This window comes from Salvelinus alpinus, chromosome 4 (genome assembly GCF_045679555.1).
Source record: "Salvelinus alpinus chromosome 4, SLU_Salpinus.1, whole genome shotgun sequence".
Classification (NCBI taxonomy): Eukaryota; Metazoa; Chordata; class Actinopteri; order Salmoniformes; family Salmonidae; genus Salvelinus; species Salvelinus alpinus.
The window spans coordinates 73,838,851-73,860,524 of NC_092089.1; the positions used below are offsets into that span (position 1 = coordinate 73,838,851).

The window sequence follows — 21,674 nt, forward strand, 5'->3', positions numbered from 1 at the left end:
TTTTAGAGAAACAAGTAATGTCGGTACACATAAGTGTCTTATATCAGCTGAAAGCTTAAATTCTTCTTAATATAACTGCACTGTCCAATTTACAGTAGCTATTACTGTGAAGAAATGCCATGCTATTGTTTGAGAGCTCCTAACTAAATTCACCTCTGAAGGTGAAATGTGTACTTACATTCTGAAATCTTTCTCTGATTTATCATCCAAAGGGTCCCAGAGATAACGTTAAGTGTCGTTTTGTTAGATAAAATCCTTTTTCATATCCTAAAAAAGTCCATATAGCATGCACGATCAATTTTGTATTTCCACTCGTTCAATTTGCAAAGAAAGGAATCTGTGAAAATCTCACCCTAAACGTTATTTCAACGAGTCAAATCACGTTTGTATGTATTCCTCAGAGATCCTAGAAGGTAACAAGACTTCACTATATCATTAAGGGTGTAGTATATCCTATAGGACACCATATTTGGTCAGAGGGCGACGCCTTCATGGAATGCTGATGACGCGGGCGGCCATCACTTGAACGACTGTATCTTTGTCAAATAAGCACCAATCAGGGTCAAACAAAGATAGCTAGATAGCCGATGAACTGGGCTTTACGGGAGTCTCCATGTATATGTTGTAAAATGTAGCTACTAACCTTGTACGACAGCATGCCTTTTCATTTTGGACAAAATTTTTAAGGATATTCAGTTATGAAATTATGAAAACTGGTTGTTTTGCAAATGTTGAACTTATAATATGGCTACTAATACTTGGAAAGCTAAATCAAAGTCCAAGTATACAGATTTGATGATATTCTTGCAGAAAAATGCGAATGTCTCCCACGATTTGCCCAAATGTACCTGGGGACTTCACACTAAAAGTCTTGTAGTTCACTCATACTTCAAGTTATCCATCGGAAACTTTGCACATACACTGCTGCCATCTTGTGGACACAATTGGAATTACAACCCGTATGATAGCTTGAACTGTGACCTTTCTCTTGCATTTCAAGATGGTGATAGAAAAAAAACAATTGTTTTTTTCTTTGTATTTTCTTCTACCAGATCTATTGTTATATTCTCCTACATTCACATTTCCACAAACAAAGTGTTTTCTTTCAAATGGTACCAAGAATATGCATATCCTTGCTTCAGGGCCTGCGCTACATGCAGTTAAATTTGGGTATGTCATTGAGACAAAAATCTGAAAAAAGGCTATCCCTAAGAAGTTTAAGTCACCTATGACATTTCAGGAATGATAGTCTTCAACTTTTGTATTGATTTAAAAAAGGCTCCAAACAGTGTAACATGGGTAACAATCAAAAAGGTGTATGCCATTTTTGTCCCATATGCCGCACCTTGAAGGGTCACAAAAAAATTGAAAGAGTAAGAAAATAATTGCTGTTGCTGTATGGACTCAATACGTGACTTTACAATAAGAGTCACGTCTGCTGTTGGCCAGAAGGAAAATGTTCTACTAGAAACCGTATTGCTATTTTTAGGTGCCATTTAAAATAAAGAACAATCTCTCAAAGTAATGATCATTAACAGTTCAAGAAGGTAAAGCATTTACTGTGACAGTACAGTACTTTCGTTATCCAGGAAAAGGAAGCTTTCAAAGTAACTCAGTAAAGCAGAGCTCTTATTGTCTGAGCTGTTCTCTCCTTTCATTTATCTCCTGCCAGCTCCCACAATCCTTTGAGGGAAACTAGGTTTTCGGGTGCAAGGCTTTGATTGTCTCTAGTCTGCCATTTGTCTTGATTTTCCTCACCTTCACATTTCCATGGTGGAGGTTAGGAAACAACATTTTGTCCGAGGCAAGGTGTTCCCACACTGGGTAAAACACACACACCATTTTATTTCATAATGTTCTGACTGGAAGATAGTGCTCAAAATTCCTTCCAGTTACAAGATTTGCTGGGGTACAGTATTTTGTCTGACATGTACAGTATCTGGTTGCCAAACAGTAATAAGTAATAGCTTCCTTCTAGCCACTTGGGACATTTTGTAGAGTGAGTAACTGGGATGTTGTTGATCCATGGACTACAGTTGTCTTTCAATAAGGGACTGTAATTCAGGTTACTTACTATATATATATATATATACTTAATCTCACAGAATGCATGTAGCAATACTGCCACCTGCTGGAGATTTCACTACCCATATGTTTTTCGTGTTCTGTATTACATTGCATCAGAAATTGATATTTAGATAATTTGGTAAAAGACAAACATGTAACTAAAAATAACAATTATACAATACACTAAAACTACACTGTTTATACAGCATTGTGCATTTTGCCACATTACCTTCAATTATCACAGATTAAGGTTTGTAGGATTTATTTTAGTTGCAATCAAATTTAACAAAAAATGTCATACGGTATTAACAGAATGGCACAGGTGTTGATACATTCTGTTTGCAATAGTATTCAAATAATTAAAGGCTCATGACTATAGGTGTAATCCTAACCTGTGAACAATGAAACAAAAATCCGACAATGATATCAATGAGAGTTGTGTCCAATCTGTGTAAAACATGCTTGGATCTCAAATTAGGATTTAGGTCCTTTATCAGCAGTTTAATTGAAAAGGGTAAATTGTCATAATCTGTGCTATGACTCAAAAGTAGCCAAATAGAACTGGTTCACTTCAGAAATCCCTTTACATTATTCTCAGTAACAAATATATTTCTAAAGAGTGGAATGATATGAATGAAGCACACGGCAGTATAATCCATCCTTGTGATTGCACCCGTAATGTACGGTGTCCGACCCTTATCACCATGCTAACTTACGTAAAAATAGGACAGTATCCTTGGAAAACACTACAAACACATACTATAAACCAGTCATTGATTGGACCCACCAGTTCCCGTAAATCAAACAGTGCATAGATAGATATGCTGCAATACAATCCCTCCAATTATTACAGTCTGAACACTTTCTGTGGACAAAATATTGTGAATTGAGTTTGATGCCAGACAAATAGAAGGAGGTCCGATTTGGAGTTGGGCCAATGGTGCAGCTGTGGTAATTCTTCACTCCAATTATGATAACACTTTAATTGCTAAAAATCAAATGGCTTGTGTTTCTAGGATGGTAAAGCTATAGGCAGTACAAACAAAGGATTCCCTCTCAATACGGTGAACCAACCTAAATGGTGGAGCTTAGGATTCCCCAGGTACGGTAGGGCTGAACTACGGGGGGAAATCGCTGTTGTCACAAACGTCACAACAATTGCAAAATCAAGGTGAGACAGTATTCTGTACAATAAAGCAAAAGCCTCCAAAGTAGGCACATCATCTCCACATTGTAAGGGTGTAGTGAGAGGGTCTCCTTTTGCAGTGAGGGAAGACAAAAACGAATTTACTAGTGCACACAAAGAAATGATATATACACGTATTGGTCCATCTCTAGAAACCTCTTAGAGCATACTGTAGTCCCCAAACAGTTCCTCGTTATTCCTAGCCATGTCTTCACATCAACCATTTCAATGAAATCAAACCATGTCCAATTCCAGTGATCAGGGTTACATTCTTAAAAGGTCTTGAAAAATGTCAGATTGTGCTAAAACAGAAAATAAAGGCGAGATTGAAGAGTTGGAGCCCAAGTTGTACGCTATTGGCAGTGCCATTGGAAGGAGCAGTACTGGAGACAACAGATGCTCGTTTATCCATGTTCTCTTGTAATCAGCTGGTCTTGAGTGTAAAATAAACAATTCACGAGCTACTCACCATGACAAATCAATCCTAAACTTGTTTTAAAAAGAATAGAAAAGTCTGACGCTGTAAGATTTAAATGTGTACATAGGTGTAAGGAATTCTACAAATGTGATGTAGCCAACCTTCACTGTATATAATACAAAATAAAAATGTTGGGCACACAAACCTGTCCATAACTTGAGCAGCATTTGACTAACAAACACATTTCGTTTCAAACTAACAAATAAAATGTAGTACTGTGTGTCCATGATGAGTCACTTGTTAATTGGAACTGAGAGGATAAACAAAATAGCAAATCTTAGGACTTGCATTTTTCCAATTAAAAACACATTGAGTGTACAGACAAGTTGCTACATGATATACTCCACTCCATTAGGGGTTCTCTACATGTTTCATACCAGAGAACTGGCAAGCTATGATCCTTTGAGAACCACTTTGATTAAAATATTCACTTGGTAACAGACAAAATCCTCATCAGCTAACTATCCTATGAACTGGTCAACAATTGATGAAAGTTTTATTTCCTAGTGATTCAGGCACTGATGGAAGGTTGTTGTTGCTTTTATTGTACGTGTCCCGATGTTGTTTTCAGTTCATTCTAACTGTGAAAACACTATAGCCCTCACAAATAAAAACACAATCACTATCACACCAAACTAGATCTGGAAATTGCACTTGATTCAATGATGCACTGGATGACATGAAAACGTTGCCAACTAAGGCTTAATTAACACAAGAGAAGATTGTCAAATCAAAACTGATCCACCAGCCAATGAGGACAAACAAACACATTTGAAGTTGATGAGGTGTATAATCAAACATTCACAATGTGGTCTAACATTAGGATTTGACTCTGGTTCCCCAGGCGATGGGGACTATCTCTTCTCAGTCTCCGGTGCAGTTATCTCTACCGGTGGTGTTACCTCAGATGGGGTGTGCATATCCATGACAGGGTTGACAAAGCACTCGTATTCAGAGTCCTCTGCATTGTCCTCAGCATTATCTTCGCCGTGAGCGCTCACAAAGTCGTTCTCCCACTCCAGGGCGTTGGAGTCCTCAGAGGCGGAGGCCGTACCGCTGGTCGTCTGCTTCTTGCCCGGCCGGAGTGCTGCCCGGAGTATGTCCTCCTCGGTTTTAGACCTCTCCCACGCTGGGACCACCTGGTTCATCCCTGAAGACAAGGACAATTTGATACGTCTAGTTAAACATCACATGGTCATTCAAGTGGTGGTTTTGAGAGGGTTGAATTCAACAATTACTGTTGTTGTTCAATGAAACTGCACAGTATGTTCAGGGAATGTCTTTTTTGACATGTGACAAAACATTCAAGGGGACAACAAAAAGACAATAAGTAATTACACAAGCCCCCACCTTCCTCGTCCTCCCACTCCAGGTCCAGTGAGGTTCCGTCATCGTTGGTGGAGCGGGTCTTGGTGTTGAAGTCCCAGCTGCTCTCCGTGTTGGGAGTGATCACATTAGTCTCAGAGGACAGCCCTGATTACACAAACACTGGCTTATCAAATCACAGATGGTTTCAAAGAGCAAGAAGTCTCAATGAGGCATGACGATTAACTTTCAGGGATACAGAAAGTGTTTTATCTTAAAATAGAATGTTGGTATGCACAATTTGAGAGGAACCGTTTCAAACACAGAATATAATATATAGGCTACAGAAAATGGTTGTGCTGAAATAGCGGACTCACTACTACTCCGGAAGGCTTCTGACATGACTTTCACATTCTGTAGGTAGACATCAAAGTCTTCACCTGAGCCATGCCTAGAACAGAGTCCAACCAGTGGAGGAGAAACAGTCAACAACTCAATTTCATGGTCATACCATCACTGACACACATGGACCATGAGGTAGCCATTTTTACTTGGTTGATATACTCACTTTCTTGGATGCGCTGCGCCACCTTGGACTTCTGCCTTGCTTTTTTTCCGTTGTGCAAGCTGTTGCTTTGAAAAATAATTATACCTCAGAAAAACACTTGGTCGAAAATGTAAATGTAAATAATGATCACTTGAAGATTTGTTAGTTACATGCTGCCATTACCGACTGTGTTAAAATTAAGGTGGCAGATAGGCAAACAGATGAAAAAAATGGAATTAACCAAGGGAAAAACTGTGGAATGAATACTAAAAAAGCACAGCATTGAGAAACAACTCAAATATCAAAAGAATGGAAATGAATGGATGCAGACTAATTTGAGGTTAAGAAATGAAGTGTAGACAAATGCCTTTCCCTTTTTGTGTGAATTAACTGAGGCAAATCTCTACTTCAAAAGGACACTTGCCTGGGGGTACGATTTACAAACTCATATTGAGAGACTTACCATAGACTACAGTTCTTTAGATTGACAAAGGATTGACCACCAATTTGTGATATTATGTACTTGAAGTGGTTATAAAGACTAGTGTTTTCACGATACCAGAATTATGGCTTCTATCCCGATACCAGGTTTAGTATCACGATACTCGATACCAAAACGATACCACACCAAAAAAAGAAAAATGGGGAGGACTGTGCTCACAATTTTTTTAAATAGAACATCCAATTTCGTTTTTCTAAGTCCATAACAATGCTTAAACCACATTAGGGGGACTAGTTTTGAAGTCTGGGAAAATTCTAAGACGTTTAGATTTGAATGTCGTTACCCTTTAATTTAAGTGCTCATGCAGTTGGCATGCTTGTTTGGTTAGGTTGTTTGGTTAGCGGTGTTTCTGTAGCTCACGTGATAGAGTTTGTAAAACAAGCGTCCACTGGATTGACGCAAATAATCATGATTCTGCCAGGTAGGCATAAACTTTTAATTTAGAAAGGTTTTTGGGAAAGCCTTTCCATCTACACAAAGACGCTCATTATTAGTATCACTAATGGCTACACACGCACCGCACGTATGGCTACCACACACAGACGGGCATTCTCATTGCCTCTTCAGAAAGCGGCAGGGAATACAAATCACTGATGCGTTCTGTTCAGGTCTTATGTTAAACTTTGGCTAATTAAATCATTTAATAAATGCAATACATTTAGTTGATTTCCAAACGTGAGACACATAGAACGACCAACCGAACAATTCTAGAACCGAACTGTTTGAAATGTTGTAATATGGACAAAGTACAGAAGTTTTGGTGTACTGTGCAACACTAATCAAAAGAAGCAGGGGTAGAGCCAAGGAAAAGGTGGTCGAGGCGGAACAAGGTAGTGAAGGGACGACAGGCGTACTCAATAATGGCCGCCTCACCTCCTTTAGCTTTCGCTCGCGTGCCAGCCTGGCGGCCTCACGCTGGGCAGCATTTCTAGCCTCCTCTTCTAGCCTTAACTTCTCCTCTTGTGCTAATAACTGAGCAGAAATGACAAAACAAAGAACAAAGTTGAGAACAGAAAACCAAAATTGCAAAACAATTCTGAAAAGCAAATAAATAAATAAAATCTACCAAAATTAAAATATAAGGCTGCTATGAGCATGTAGGCTAAGCATAAACTTATCTTAGATACTTTATCTTGCTACATGAAAGGCAGTACAAAGTTCATAAACGAGGAAGTGTAATGACCTTTGAATTGAACCTTCCATTATATGAAAGCAAAAAATAAATATTTCTCCAGCCCTTTCAGAGGCACTGTTCTTGTGTAAGCCTACCTCTGCTTGCAACTTCTCGTCTATCAAGGTCTGCTGATCGGAAATTGCAGCATACCGGTGCTCTTTGAGGTGGATGATCTCATCTTCACTGATAGGCCTGGTATCAAAATGAAACAAACATTACCTCAAGCTCATCTTGGTTCAAGCCCTGATTAACACTATTCTTCTGATATGCATTTGTCTGTCCCCCCAAAAAGTTTCAAAGACATACCTGGGACAGCTTTGTGGGCTCTCTGCCTGAAATTAAAATAAGACAATTTAAATACCAAAAGTGGGCAAAGAATCATACAGAACAGGCCCACAGTCATCGTGTCTTCTGTGTGTGCCAATGGCACACTTTCGGATTGTTTCAATCTAACAAATATGGTCTACATGTTCACACACTTACCTCATCACTCTCAACAAGGTTTTCAAACTGTGGGGAGACAGAATTGCACTGTAAGTACATCATGTTTTTCCAACCAAGTGATGCATGATGAAACATGACATAGGCCTACTTCCAGAAAAATGTAAGTATCATACCTCTATTGTGTAATGTTCCCCAGTTGTACTGCTTCTAAAGTATTTTGACCTGTATGGACAGAAATGTAACAATATTGACATCCATTTAGGATGCTTTCGGTCACTGCCATGTCATAGCTAGTTCTTTCAACAGAAGAGACGGGCAATTGATGCTGAGACTCAGATTGTTATGAAATAGTTTCTGTAGTTATCTTATGTTTCTTAGCATTCCTGAAACATTAATTTGTTGAATTATACTTTGATCTGAGATATGAAGCCATTTGTTTGCATGCAAATTGGCCATTTGAATGAATAGGACTAATATAATCTTCAATAAATATAGTACCGTACATCCGATTTGGACCATAATTCTTCCTAACATTGACTAAGACATGAGGAATCCAATATAATTATCAGAGCCACCCACAATCCCACCCCGGACAACCAGTATACAGTATCCATTCTGTCTGACGAGTACAAGTAGTATGGAGCTGCTGCTTGGAGTATTGCGTCTTCATCCTATGTAATTTATTCCTTGTGAATCTGGTGGTTTTTTTCCATGTTCAGAGAAATTAGCCATTGAAGTCGCTTGCATTATTTACCATACATTGTTAAAGTACCACGTTCTGCCCACTAGATGCCGCTGTTACCGCTACTGTCACCACACCCTTTAATCAATTTTGCTGGTCTCTTGTGTTTATTAAATGGATCACATCTCTATCTTTGCAACTTTGGGTAGAAATCCCCCAAAAATTGCCCATGATGAAAAAAAATTGTGGTCATCCTCACAATTCAAGCCAGTCCCCCAGGAAAGCAATTCAGTTTGTCCTTCTCTTAGGCTTAATTAGTGTCTAGGAAACGGACCCTCCGTGTGTGGTTTATTTCCATTAAGGTCTGGATTAGTTAGACCATTACTGGCAAACAAGCAAACCATTAGGATACAGCAGTTCTAATGGTTTCAATGTTATGGTCTCTAATGGTCTTCAATGTTAAAAGTCCCAAACACACATTGCATAGTGTTTTGTAATGGTATTGGGTTGGACTGTGTTTAATGGTAAATGTCACTTATCCCATGTTATTGAAAAAAGACTGCCATGAATGGTTTATAATTGTATTATTTTATTAGGATTGTCACAACATTTTAGTCACTAACCAATTTCTCCATCAATGTTCTGGGCTTGTAGGATGTCTAAATATCAGAATTGCATGATGGGGATAGCCCTCTCAGAGAGCTGCCATTTGTTGGACTATTCAAGGAGAGTTGGGTTGAAGCATTAGGTTGCTGAGAGAAGAACAAAGAAATGCTTTCATCGAGGACTGGCTTGGCCACACAATTTATTTTCATCATGAGCAAAAGCTATTAGTTTTCTACACAAAGTTGCAAAGAAATGAGACCAGCGAAATGGATAAATGGGTGTTGGCACAAGCAGGAACAGTGGCATCTAGTTAAAGATTAGTTCATCTGTTCTAGTTTGAACGTGCAGCCTGGCACTAAGAACAGCGGGAAGCGTTTCCCTAGTCAGCTCCATTATTTGTGCAATGCCCCTTAAAAGTGTTGCTCTGTGCTACTAAGTGTGCCCCCCCCTTCCCCATGGGCTAGGTCTGTCTTCTGTGCGCGGCTTTGCGGCCCATCCACGGGTGAAAACAGAGTTGGGTGCTGTGGAATCGGTGAGGGTAACCAGAAGTGGTCTTGTGATAATTGTTTGTGTTTCTGCTGGTCCGAGGGAGAAGGCGCTCCACGTTAAACGAATGGGGGCAAGAAATGTGAATTGTTTTGATCTCAAGAAAAGGGCGCCATTGAAAGGAGTGATAACTGGGGTAGCAGTAAATGTAAAAGTTGACCAATGATTCTTTGCCCAAGTGAAAGATTCCCGGTGTTTGTGACGCTCGTCGTTTGGTGCAATGCAGACAAGGTGGTGTGAGTGGTGAAACAGAAGAGTGATTGTCTGTTCTTTTAAGTTTTGATGTTGAGCCATTGCCCGACAAAATTATGTTAGGATATATAAGTTATCCTGTACGAGCTTTGTGATGAATACGTTACGTTGTTACAGGTGTCAAGCTTATGGGCATGTGGCAGCAGTGTGTAGGAGGGGGGTTCCTAGGTGTGAGAAGTGTACAGAAGGGCATGAGACAAAGAAATGTGTAGTATTGGGGAAAGTAGTGGTATATGTTAATTGTAGCGGTGCCCATGGGGCTGGGGATTAAAAATGTCCCGTGCGAGAGGGGCAGGTTGAGGTTTACAGGGCTAGTGTAGTGCAGAAGTTGTCAAATGCTGAGGCAGTGAAGAAAGTAGAGGAAGGTGGGTCAAGGGGGAGGGATATTATGTTATGTGCTCTACAATGCTCTACTTTCCGGCTACCCGGATAAAGCAATAAATAAACTTCAGTTAGTGCCAAATACGGTTGCTAGAATCCTGACTAGAACCAAAACATTTGATCATATTACTCCAGTGCTAGCCTCCCTACACTGGCTTCCTGTTAAGGCAAGGGCTGATTTCAAGGTTTTACTGCTAAACTACAAAGCATTACATGGGCTTGCTCCTACCCATCTTTCCAATTTGTTCCTGCCGTACATACCTACACGTACGCTACGGTCACAAGACGCAGGCCTCCTAATTGTCCCTAGAATTTCTAAGCAAACAGCTGGAGGCAGGGCTTTCTCCTATAGAGATCCATTTTTATGGAATGGTCTGCCTACCCATGTGAGAGACGCAGACTCGGTCTCAACCTTTAAGTCTTTACTGAAGACTCATCTCTTCAGTAGGTCATATGATTGAGTGTAGTCTGGCTCAGGAGTGTGAAGGTGAACAGAAAGGCTCTGGAGCAACGAACCGCCCTTGCTGTCTCTGCCTGGCCGGTTCCCCTCTCTCCCTCTCTCCACTGGGATTCTCTGCCTCTAACCCTATTACAGGGGTCTAACCCTATTACAGGTCTCTGCCTCTAACCCTATTTCTCTGCCTCTAACCCTATTACTGGTGCTCTTCCATGCCGTCCCTAGGAGTGGTGCGTCACTTGAGTGGGTTGAGTCACTGACGTGATCTTCCTGTCTGGGTTGGCGCCCCCCCTTGGGTTGTGGCGTGGCGGAGATCTTTGTGGGCTATACTCGGCCTTGTCTCAGGATGGTAAGTTGGTGGTTGAAGATATCCCTCTAGTGGTGTGAGGGCTGTGCTTTGGCAAAGTGGGTGGGGTTATATCCTGCCTGTTTGGCCCTGTCCGGGGGTATCATCGGATGGGGCCACAGTGTCTCCTGACCCCTCCTGTCTCAGCCCCCAGTATTTATGCTGCAGTAGTTTATGTGTCGAGGGGCTAGGGTCAGTCTGTTATATCTGGAGTACTTCTCCTGTCTTATCCGGCGTCCTGTGTGAATTTAAGTATGCTCTCTCTAATTCTCTCTCTCTCGGAAGACCTGAGCCCTAGGACCATGCCTCAGGACTACCTGGCATGATGACTCCTTGCTGTCCCCAGTCCACCTGGCCGTGCTGCTGCTCCAGCTTCAACTGTTCTGCCTGCGGCTATGGAACCCTGACCTGTTCACCGGACGTGCTACCTGTCCCAGACCTGCTGTTTTCAACTCTCAAGAGACAGCAGGAGCGGTAGAGATACTCTTAATGATCGGCTATCATTAACTGACAATTACACCTGAGGTGCTGACTTGTTGCACCCTCGACAACTACTGTGATTATTATTATTTGACCATGCTGGTCATTTATGAACATTTGAACATCTTGGCCATGTGTTATAATCTCCACCCGGCACAGCCAGAAGAGGACTGGCCACCCCTCATAGCCTGGTTCCTCTCTAGGTTTCTTCCTAGGTTGTTTTTCCTAGCCACCGTGCTTTTACACCTGCATTGCTTGCTGTTTGGGGTTTTAGGCTGGGTTTCTGTACAGCACTTTGAGATATCAGCTGATGTAAGAAGGGCTATATAAATACATTTGATTTATGTGATATTATGTTTCAGTAAGATTGCATTTTTAGGGTGCATAGCAATGGTTATCAACTGTACCGCAGGGATGGAACGTAAGTCACAGAAAATTGAGGTTGTCGTGGCAGCTGCAGAGGCACAGTATTTGGTTGTGCGAGACTTTACATCAGAAGAGTTACAGGGTGTGTTAAGTGGTGGTGTCCCATCCTTTCAGGTTGTTGGCCTGAGGTTGGACTAAATAGATTTAAATAGTGGAGTAGGGTGGTGTTATTTTTGTATACATTTTTTTGTTAGTGTAGTGTTAGGGTATTTGTTTATTTATATTTTTTTCAAGCAAAGTATAAGGGAGTGGTACTCCAGTCTAGTAGGTGGCTGTAATCCAACATTTATTGGATGCCATCCGCCCTTAAAACCTCATCGAAGAAACATTTATACTGGTTTTTGGAGTGGGGGGTCCCGTGGGTGACTTAACCATCTTATTGGTTCCTCATGTCTTACTCAATGGTAGGAAGAAGTTTGGTCCAAATTGGATGTTGGGTACTATGTGTTGAATATTTTGTGAACCCTATCAATAAAAAAAAAGTCACATCTGCGTGCAATCAATTAGCTTAATTTCTCAATGATCAAATTATATTTAAACAAAATAATGTTTCATGAATGCTAATATCGGTTTCTTACCAACAGAAACAATTTCTTTACAATCTTAGATGGTGGGTGTCATGGCTTGCTGAAATGACACGGAATGGTGGTTAGTGCAGTCATGCTGTTACCAAACTTTGCATCTGCATTGTTCAAATAAATGTGTTTTTGTCAAATGTTCAGTGGAAATTGCTAAGTTGTCCTTGTGCATAGAGTTGTATCGTTTGTTTAGCTTTGCAATCATTGGTTTTTGTTTGGCATACATTTTAATGTGAAAAATCTGAGTCTCAGCATAATTCTTACCATGGAATTGCTCAGATACAGCCTGGCATCACAACTGTAACGTTATATGCCTAACTGATATCAATAACATCAAGCCTACAGTTTATAACCTACTCAGAAATGTCATTTTCCTTTAAGGAAGCTGGATGCAATGAGTCTGTCAACAAAATGTTTTTCCATATTAGTCAATTGTAATTGAATACAGCATAAAATGCACCATACATTTACAAAGCCGTGTGTCAGTGTATGGCAAAACCCACATGAAGGGGTGGTGTGAGGAACGCTTCAGCTTGCTGCGGGAAAACCTAGCTAGTTCGCAGGGAAAGGGAACGTTATTTGACATGCGACTCTGGCTCGTAGCTATAATTCCGCTTTCAGAACAACTGGGAACTCGGAAAAATACGAGGTCAAATTATAACGTCAGTGATCTTAACGTCGTGAAGTCAGTTCCCGAGTTGGAATTCCGAGATGCATGACCGTCCAGATTTTCCCCCCAGTCGGATCGCGGTTGAGTTCCCAGTTATTTTTAACACAATTCGAAACTCGGAGATTTCCGAGTTCCCAGTTGTTTTGAACGCGGCATAAGCCTTGACACCGTGGATCTTTTTACGCTGATACTGTATACTTGTGCCTAGCTAACCTTTGCTAGCCAACGTTGGTTTAAAGGGCGTATCACTTACCCGCCTCCTCGTTGTATAATGTTTGCTTCTCTTCTGAAGATTCCAGAACAATAAGCCCAACAGTTTCCCATCGCATTCTGTCAAGATATACCTTCCTTGGGTTGGGTGATAACAAGCTACTGGCGTACTGGATATTTTCACAAATTAATGGATAGCTAGCACAGGTGTACGCTCTTCGACCCGTCGCCGTTAGACACAGGTATTAGCCAGTAGCTAGCTCATACAATTACAGGGTGACATGACAGCTAATGAGCGATCAAAGTATGGACTTTAAAGACGCATTGTATATTTATATGTACAGACGCTTGTTGCAACATCAATATTCATCAGAAAAAAATGTGGCTAGATGGCGACAGCTGTGGCTTTCAGAATTCTCATTCAATATTTCCTCTTCCTCGCACGTGACTCATGTTTACTAAGCTACGGAGACTCATCTGGCTCAAACGACGTGGACATGCATCAGGTGCAAAAACACAATAGCCATCATCATCTTCTTCGATGAGGTTTAACGGCGGTTGACATCCAAAACATGTTGCATTACCCCCACCTACTAGACTAGAGAACAACTCCCTTATACTTTGCTTGAAAACATAAATAAACAAATACCCTACCATCTAACACAACACTCACATAAAATAACAAAAAAATCTTCCGCTTCAGTTGGTCAACTTTTACATTTACTGCTACCCCAGTAATCACTCCTTTCAGTGGCGTCCTTTCTTGAGAGCAAAACAATTCACATTTCTTTCCCTCATTCCTTGAATGCGGAGCGCCTTCTCCCTCGGACCAGCAGAAACACAAACAATTATCACAAGACCACTTCTGGTTACCCTCACCGATTCCACAGCACCCAACTGTTTTCACCCACCCTGAAACCACAAATGGATCAGCCAAAAGGCAAGGGTCCACTTTTTCCAAAAACTTCACTCCTACAATCACAGACTCATCTTCATCCTGACCCTCGGTGCAAGCCTCTGGCTCCAAGAACATCACTACACCTACCACCTCCGATATGTCGCCCTCATTCACTTAAATTTCTCCTCAAGGTGATATGTAGATCAGTCAGTCAGCAGTCGCCTGCACAAGCCTCTTGTTTCAAGAAATCAACAACTTTTGGGGGGCTTATTACTTATTTTTTGTTTTCACATTAGAGGCATATATTTTGTACAACATTAAAGTAGCCCACATGTATTTTATAAAAGTGTTTGCTCCATTGACAAATGGCTCCCTCTGCGTAATTTTGGCAGGTTGCGTAGAATGGCATTCTTACCTAAAACTATGGATTTCAACACTCAATAACTACGTTTCCATGAATGTGTCCAATTATTTTTTGTCGACATTTAGAAATTCGCATAGAAAATAAGAGACAATTGCCTGCTACTGTGCGTTTCCATTGAACGGTCTTGTGTCAATAAAAACATTTAGCAAAAACCTAGTCGCAAATAAAAAATGAAGGGAGCAAACATACCATTTTGTGGATGAACATTTTGGGGAAACGTCATTCTGTAAGTACAAAATGTTCCGCAACGTAGCAAATGTTCAAGCGAAGTGAACGCACTCAGGCGTGTGTGATTTTTAAATGGCGGTTGAGAACCAAAAAGGTGGATTGCCACTACCAACTGGACTGGAGTGTAAATACCTTACACTTTTTTGCGATACAAAAAGGGTACAAGAAAGAAAATTACCCTGCCAACCACCACATACCACTACTTTGACCCATATAACCTAGCGGTCAAACAGGGAAATTGTTCCAATCGTTTTTCCACCATTAATTTTTCACATAGGGGATTTTAGTAACACTGAATAAGGTCTGTTTCATGTAGGTTTACCCTGGCATGACATTTTGATAACTGTGGAAATCTCTCTAGGACAAGGTAATTAACAATATATTCACCTGTATATACCCCCCAAATGAAATGCCAATTAGCTGCTAGTGTGGTTATAAAAAATAACTACAAATGCCATGAGCTGGACGAGACTGCCGAATCAAGGCAAAGGTAAGAATCTCTGGATTAACTATCTAATGTTAGCTAAATGTAGTAATGATGAAATTGGCTACATTTCTTTAACATGGACAATTCTGTTAACTGTTGTGTAAGTTTTAAATTGACACAATCTGTTAGCAAAGGTCTCAGCTAGAGATGACGTGCAGGAGCTTGCAGGGTTTTGTCGTTTTGCATGATGCCTACTTGATGCTAATTAGTATTTTCAAATCTGAGAGTAAACAGAGCCGAATATATTGATAAGTCCCTTGTCCGAGAGAGACTTACTGTACATGGTTATCAAAACGTCACGCTAGGGTAAACCTACATGAAACACAGGCCTTATTTTAAGTGTTTCTAAAATCCCCTATGGGAAAAATGAATGGTGGGGAAACGATTGGGACCATTTCCCTGTTTGACCGCTAGGTTTTATGGGTATTATGACACCTCCACTGTGGGGCTCTAGCTGCCTTTTCCATTACATGTTGGTTGCTATATATATATATATTAATCTTAATATATATATAAATCCGATTCTGCAACAAAACAGTTTACTCCAAACGCTGGGGCCTATTCATTATTGTTGCAAAACGTTTCTTAAACAGCAGGGGAGGGACCTACCGTACCTGAATTTATCCAATAGAAACTCTTGTTTTGCTCTGTTTGCTTCCGTTTGGTTCTTAAACGGTAAACTGTTTCCATAATGAATATACCAATGGAAACGTACCTAATGTAAACCTGCCTACTGACAATGCCTGGACTGCACGAGACAAACATATGTACACGGTAAGCATTAAAGAATGTAAACATTTTAAAGTATCGAGCAATAGTTGGCTTCTGAAGTAGCAGCTTGAAAAATCAAGTTTGATTTTAATTAAGAGTAGGTAGACCTATCTGTTCCCTGCAGTGCAGCAGTACGCATCTCACGTGACCTTCCAAACCTTGTGTGTGAGAAGCCACGATTTCCTAGACTAGTGCTACGTTCATAACCAAGTGGTAAGGTGGTAATTAGCAGTTATGAAGTCGTAAATTAGTGTTGGGTGCATTCAACTAGGAAATACCATCCAACATGGAGGTCATTAGAAGGCTTGTGATACTTTTTAATGAAAAAAGACAAAACTATATTCAGATCTGCTTCAATTTCTAAATCAAAAGGAATTTGAACAGAAAACATTTCGTAACAACAACTTCTATTTTGTTCTTATCATTAACAACAACCGCTGAAGATACCACCATGCTTGCTGTATTTTTTGTTGACAAATTACGTCAGGTTCCAAGTTCCCACTTCCACCTCTCTGAGTTTAAAGGTCATGTTCCCCTGCTCAGATGTTACATGGTTGCGTACCATGTCGTTGACTGTGCTGTCGTGCACCAGATTGCTATAACATGTGGTTAGCTTATACATAAAATACCTATCTGGGCATTGTACGATCTGGCATTAGTCAAAGTCTGAGCAAGGCAACGTGACCATTATGAACATAAGGATTTTGTGTAAAGCTTCCTATTGGTTGATTCTGATACTTCCGAAGTGGGAAACTCCCGTGTCATCTTTCTACAACAAGTTAGCAAGTCAAATGTTAAGAGTTTGTTAGTTCTGACTAGCACGTGAACGCGGAATGATAGCCGAGTTAACCAGTAGTAATTACGAGTTGGAGGGGCGTTCAAGTGGATTTTACAAATTTACGAGATGTTATGGATTTAGCATTAGTGCTGCAGTAATGAGGTGATATTCATCACATGTGTTAGTTTTTACATAGCCAAAGAGTATTGAACAAATTCACAAGTGCATACACATTGTCACCTCCAATACATATGGCTTGCAAACACTTGCAAGATATTACCTTATTGCAAAGACAACATTGCATGTTGTTTTGTGGTTTCAGGTTTATTGAGGCAATTTTTCCTATTCCGTTATTGCACTAGGGACTAGGCATACAGCTGACAGATTCTGAAAAGGCCATAAAAGCATGCGGTTTATACTTCAGCCTACCAATCTAGAACTTTCTCTCGGACCATAAAACAGTGGAACATTATTAGGCCAAGTAGTCACAGAAAGGGGGCCAGTACTTTCTTTTTCTTTCATTCTGCCATTCATAAACATCATTCAACTTCAATCACCACAAGAGGGCGATAAGCACCTCCCTCTTGAGCAGGAAGAGGACTTCTTTCATAATAACCAGTTATCCTTATTAAAAACATAACTCACTAGGCCTTTCATCCCATCACCATGTGTGTTTACGGATATATTCAATCATTCCTCATCCCAGTCTGCTGTCCCTACATGCTTCAAGAGGGCCGCCATTGTTCCTGTTCCCAAGAAAGCTAAGGTAACTGAGCTAAATGACTACCACCCCGTAGCACTCACTTCCGTCATCATGAAGTGCTTTGAGAGACTAGTCAAGGACCATATCACCTCCACCCTACCTGACACCCTAGACCCACTCCAATTTGCTTACCGCCCCAATAGGTCCACAGACGACGCAATCACACTGCACACTGCCCTAACCCATCTGGACAAGAGGAATACCTACGTGAGAATGCTGTTCATCGACTACAGTTCAGCATTTAACACCATAGTACCCTCCAAACTCGTCATCAAGCTCGAGACCCTGGGTCTCGACCCCGCCCTGTGCAACTGGGTACTGGACTTCCTAACGGGCCACCCCCAGGTGGTGAGGGTAGGTAATAACATCTCCACCTCGCTGATCCTCAACACTGGGGCCCCACAAGGGTGCGTTCTCAGCCCTCTCCTGTACTCCTTGTTCACCCATGACTGCGTGGCCATGCACGCCTCCAACTCAATCATCAAGTTTGCAGACGACACTACAGTGGTAGGCTTGATTACCAACAACGACGAGACGGCCTACAGGGAGGAGGTGAGGGCCCTCGGAGTGTGGTGTCAGGAAAATAACCTCACACTCAACGTCAACAAAACAAAGGAGATGATCGTGGACTTCAGGAAACAGCAGAGGGAGCACCCCCCTATCCACATCGACGGGACAGTAGTGGAGAGGGTAGAAAGTTAAGTTCCTCGGCGTACACATCACGGACAAACTGAAATGGTCCAACCACCCAGACAGCGTGGTGAAGAAGGTGCAGCAGGGCCTCTTCAACCTCAGGAGGCTGAAGAAATTCGGCTTGTCACCAAAAACACTCAAACTTTTACAGATGCACAATTGAGAGCATCCTGTCGGGCTGTATCACCGCCTGGTACGGCAATTGCTCCGCCCATAACCGTAAGGCTCTCCAGAGGGTAGTGAGGTCTGCACAACGCATAACCGGGGGCAAACTACCTGCCCTCCAGGACACCTACACCACCCGATGTTACAGGAAGGCCAAAAAGATCATCAAGGACAACAACCACCCGAGCCACTGCCTGTTCACCCCGCTATCATCCAGAAGGCAGTACAGGTGCATCAAATCAGGGACCAAGAGACTGAAAAACAGCTTCTATCTCAAGGCCATCAGACTAGGCTAGGGGACTAGGCTAGGGGGCAGTATTTTCAAGTCCGGATGAAAAGTGTGCTCAAAGTAAACTGCCTGCTACTCAGGCCCAGAAGCTAGGATATGCATATTATTAGTATATTGGGATAGAAAACACTCTGAAGTTTCTAAAACTGTTTGAATGATGTCTGTGAGTATAACATAACTTATTTGGCAGGCAAAATATATATAACGACGGAATTAATAGAACAAAAGGACCAGTTGTGATGTTTATGGGACATATTGGAGTGCCAACAGAAGAAGCTCTTCAAAGGTAAGGCATGAATTATATTGTTATTTCTGAGTTTTAATAATAAATAAAATTTGATTTGATGTTTGACAGCAAATGAATGTCCTCGCTGGCACGGCACCCTTGACACTATGCCGAGCCCTTAAGGTCAAGTGGATTCAAATCTGATAATCTGAGTTACTGCAATACTTTATTTCACGGGGAGCAAATCACATTTCACACTATGGAGCGTGCGACGCACCAGACTATGAGCCAGGTAGAGGTACTTCTTTTTTTTTTTTTTTTTTTTTTTTTAAATTTTTCTCCCCTTTTCTCCCCAATTTTCGTGGTATCCAATCGCTAGTAATTACTATCTTGTCTCATCGCTACAACTCCCGTACGGGCTCGGGAGAGACGAAGGTCGAAAGTCATGCGTCCTCCGAAGCACAACCCAACCTAGCCGCACTGCTTCTTAACACAGCGCGCCTCCAACCCGGAAGCCAGCCGCACCAATGTGTCGGAGGAAACACCGTGCACCCGCCCCCTCGGTTAGCACGCACTGCGCCCGGCCCGCCACAGGAGTCGCTGGAGCGCGATGAGACAAGGATATCCCTACCGGCCAAACCCTCCCTAACCCGGACGACGCTAAGCCAATTGTGCGTCGCCCCACGGACCTCCCGGTCGCGGCCGGCTGCGACAGAGCCCGGGCGCGAACCCAGACTCTGGTGGCGCAGCATAGCACTGCGGTGCAGTGCTCTAGACCACTGCGCCACCCGGGAGGCCCTAGAGGTACTTCTTTATCCCCCCGTCCCCTCTTACCGTTCCACTACCGCTACTCAACCTCAACTGCACGTAGCACTACTATACAAACATAAACACACACACCTGCTCCAGACAGCAGAGTGACTAGGTTCTTAATGAAAAGTTGATTTTACCTGGAGACTGTGGCTATTGTTCCTTTGACTCATAGGCACTCACAGGTGGGCCTCGCTGTAAGGTAGACAACCAGGTATCTGGCAGGAAGGATGGAAAGACATTCATGTGTCCATATTGGACAGGCACGTCATAAGCAATGGGCAAGATCTCAATTGCATACTCCTCACGTCCTCTCTCCTCGCCTCTCTCAAACCCATTGGATGAGAAATCCGGTGGTCCCGCCCCTCTGACCTCCTCCAATGGGTTTTGAGAAGGAGACAAGGAAAGAGGACATAAGGAGTATGCCATTGGGAGAATCGCAATTGCATACTCGTGTCCTCTTTCCTCACCTCCTTGTCAACACCCATTGGTGGAGGTCAGAGGGGAGGGACCTCTGACTTTTTCATCTAATGGGTTTTGAGAAGGAGAGAGGATGTGAGGAGTATGCAGTTGATATTCTCCCATAGAGCTCTTCCCATCACTATTAATCTTTAGGTACAGGTAACTGCCAAAATAATGGTAACACTTGAGTGAATGAGTGATACAAAGTATATTGAAAGCAGGTGCATCCAGACAAGTGTGGTTCCTGAGTTAATTAACCAATTAACATCCCATCGTGCTTAGGGTTATGTATAAAAATGCTGGACAGGCCATTATTTTGGCTACCATGGCTATGCCCCCATAGGATCACAATGCCCCCATCCACAGGGCACGAGTGGTCACCAAATGACTTGATGAGCATGAAAACAATGTAAACCATATGCCATGTTCATCTGTCACCAATCTCAACCCAACTGAACGATTATGGGAGATTCTGGAGTGGTGCCGAGAGCGTTTTCCACCACCATTGTAGAATAATAGTGAAGACATCAAAACTATGAAATAACACATATGGAATCATGTAGTAACCAAAAAAGTGTTAAACAAATCAAAATACTGTATATTTTATATTTGAGATTCTTCAAAGTAGCCACCCTTTGCCTTGATGACAGCTTTGCACACTCTTGGCATTCTCTCAACCATCTTCACCCGGAATGCTTTTCCAACAGTCTTGAAGGAGTTCCCACATATGCTGAGCACTTGTTGGCTGCTTTTCCTTCACTCTGCAGTCCAACTCATCCTAAACCATCTCAATTGGGTTGAGGTTGGGTGATTGTGGAGGCCAGGTCATCTGATGGTCAAATAGCCCTTACACAGCCTGGAGGTGCGTTGGGTCATTGTCCTGTTGAAAAACAAATTATAGTCCCACTAAGCACAAACCAGATGGGATGCCATATCACTGCATAATGCTGTGGTAGACATGCTGGTTAAGTGTGCCTTGAACTGTAAATAAATCACTGACAGTGTCACCAGCAAAGCACCGTCACACCTCCTCCATGCTTCACGTTGGGAACCACATCCGTTCACCTTCTCTGCGTCTCACAAAGACACGGCGGTTGAAACCAAAAATCACACATTTGGACTCATCAGACCAAAGGACAGATTTCCACCAGTCTAATGTCCGTTGCTCGTGTTTCTTGGCACAAGCAAGCCTCTTCTTTTTATTTGTGTCATTTTAGTAGTGGTTTCTTTGCAGCAATTTGACCATGAAGGCCTGATTCACGCAGTCTCCTCTGAACAGTTGATGTTGAGATGTGTCTGTTACTTGAACTCTGTGAAGCATTTATTTGGGCTGCAATTTCTGA

General features: G+C 41.9%; 1 protein-coding gene across 2 annotated transcripts; it reads right to left on the minus strand.

Moving 5' to 3' along the window:
• Positions 1 to 2,312: 2,312 nt before the first annotated feature.
• Positions 2,313 to 13,769, minus strand: LOC139574420 (AP-1 complex-associated regulatory protein-like). Of its 2 annotated transcripts, none has more exons than XM_071398970.1 (10): positions 13,381 to 13,769; positions 7,877 to 7,925; positions 7,743 to 7,769; positions 7,566 to 7,591; positions 7,355 to 7,451; positions 6,959 to 7,057; positions 5,605 to 5,663; positions 5,414 to 5,487; positions 5,082 to 5,204; positions 2,313 to 4,881 (listed from the first exon to the last, which is right to left on the minus strand). In XM_071398970.1, the coding sequence occupies exons 1-10, from the start codon at positions 13,449 to 13,451 to the stop codon at positions 4,586 to 4,588; spliced, it is 921 nt and encodes a 306-aa protein (XP_071255071.1). In that variant the 5' UTR covers positions 13,452 to 13,769; the 3' UTR covers positions 2,313 to 4,585. The 2 variants fall into 2 exon arrangements, with proteins under 2 accessions (XP_071255071.1, XP_071255070.1); XM_071398969.1 differs by having other exon boundaries at positions 5,605 to 5,669; positions 13,381 to 13,643.
• Positions 13,770 to 21,674: the final 7,905 nt, after the last annotated feature.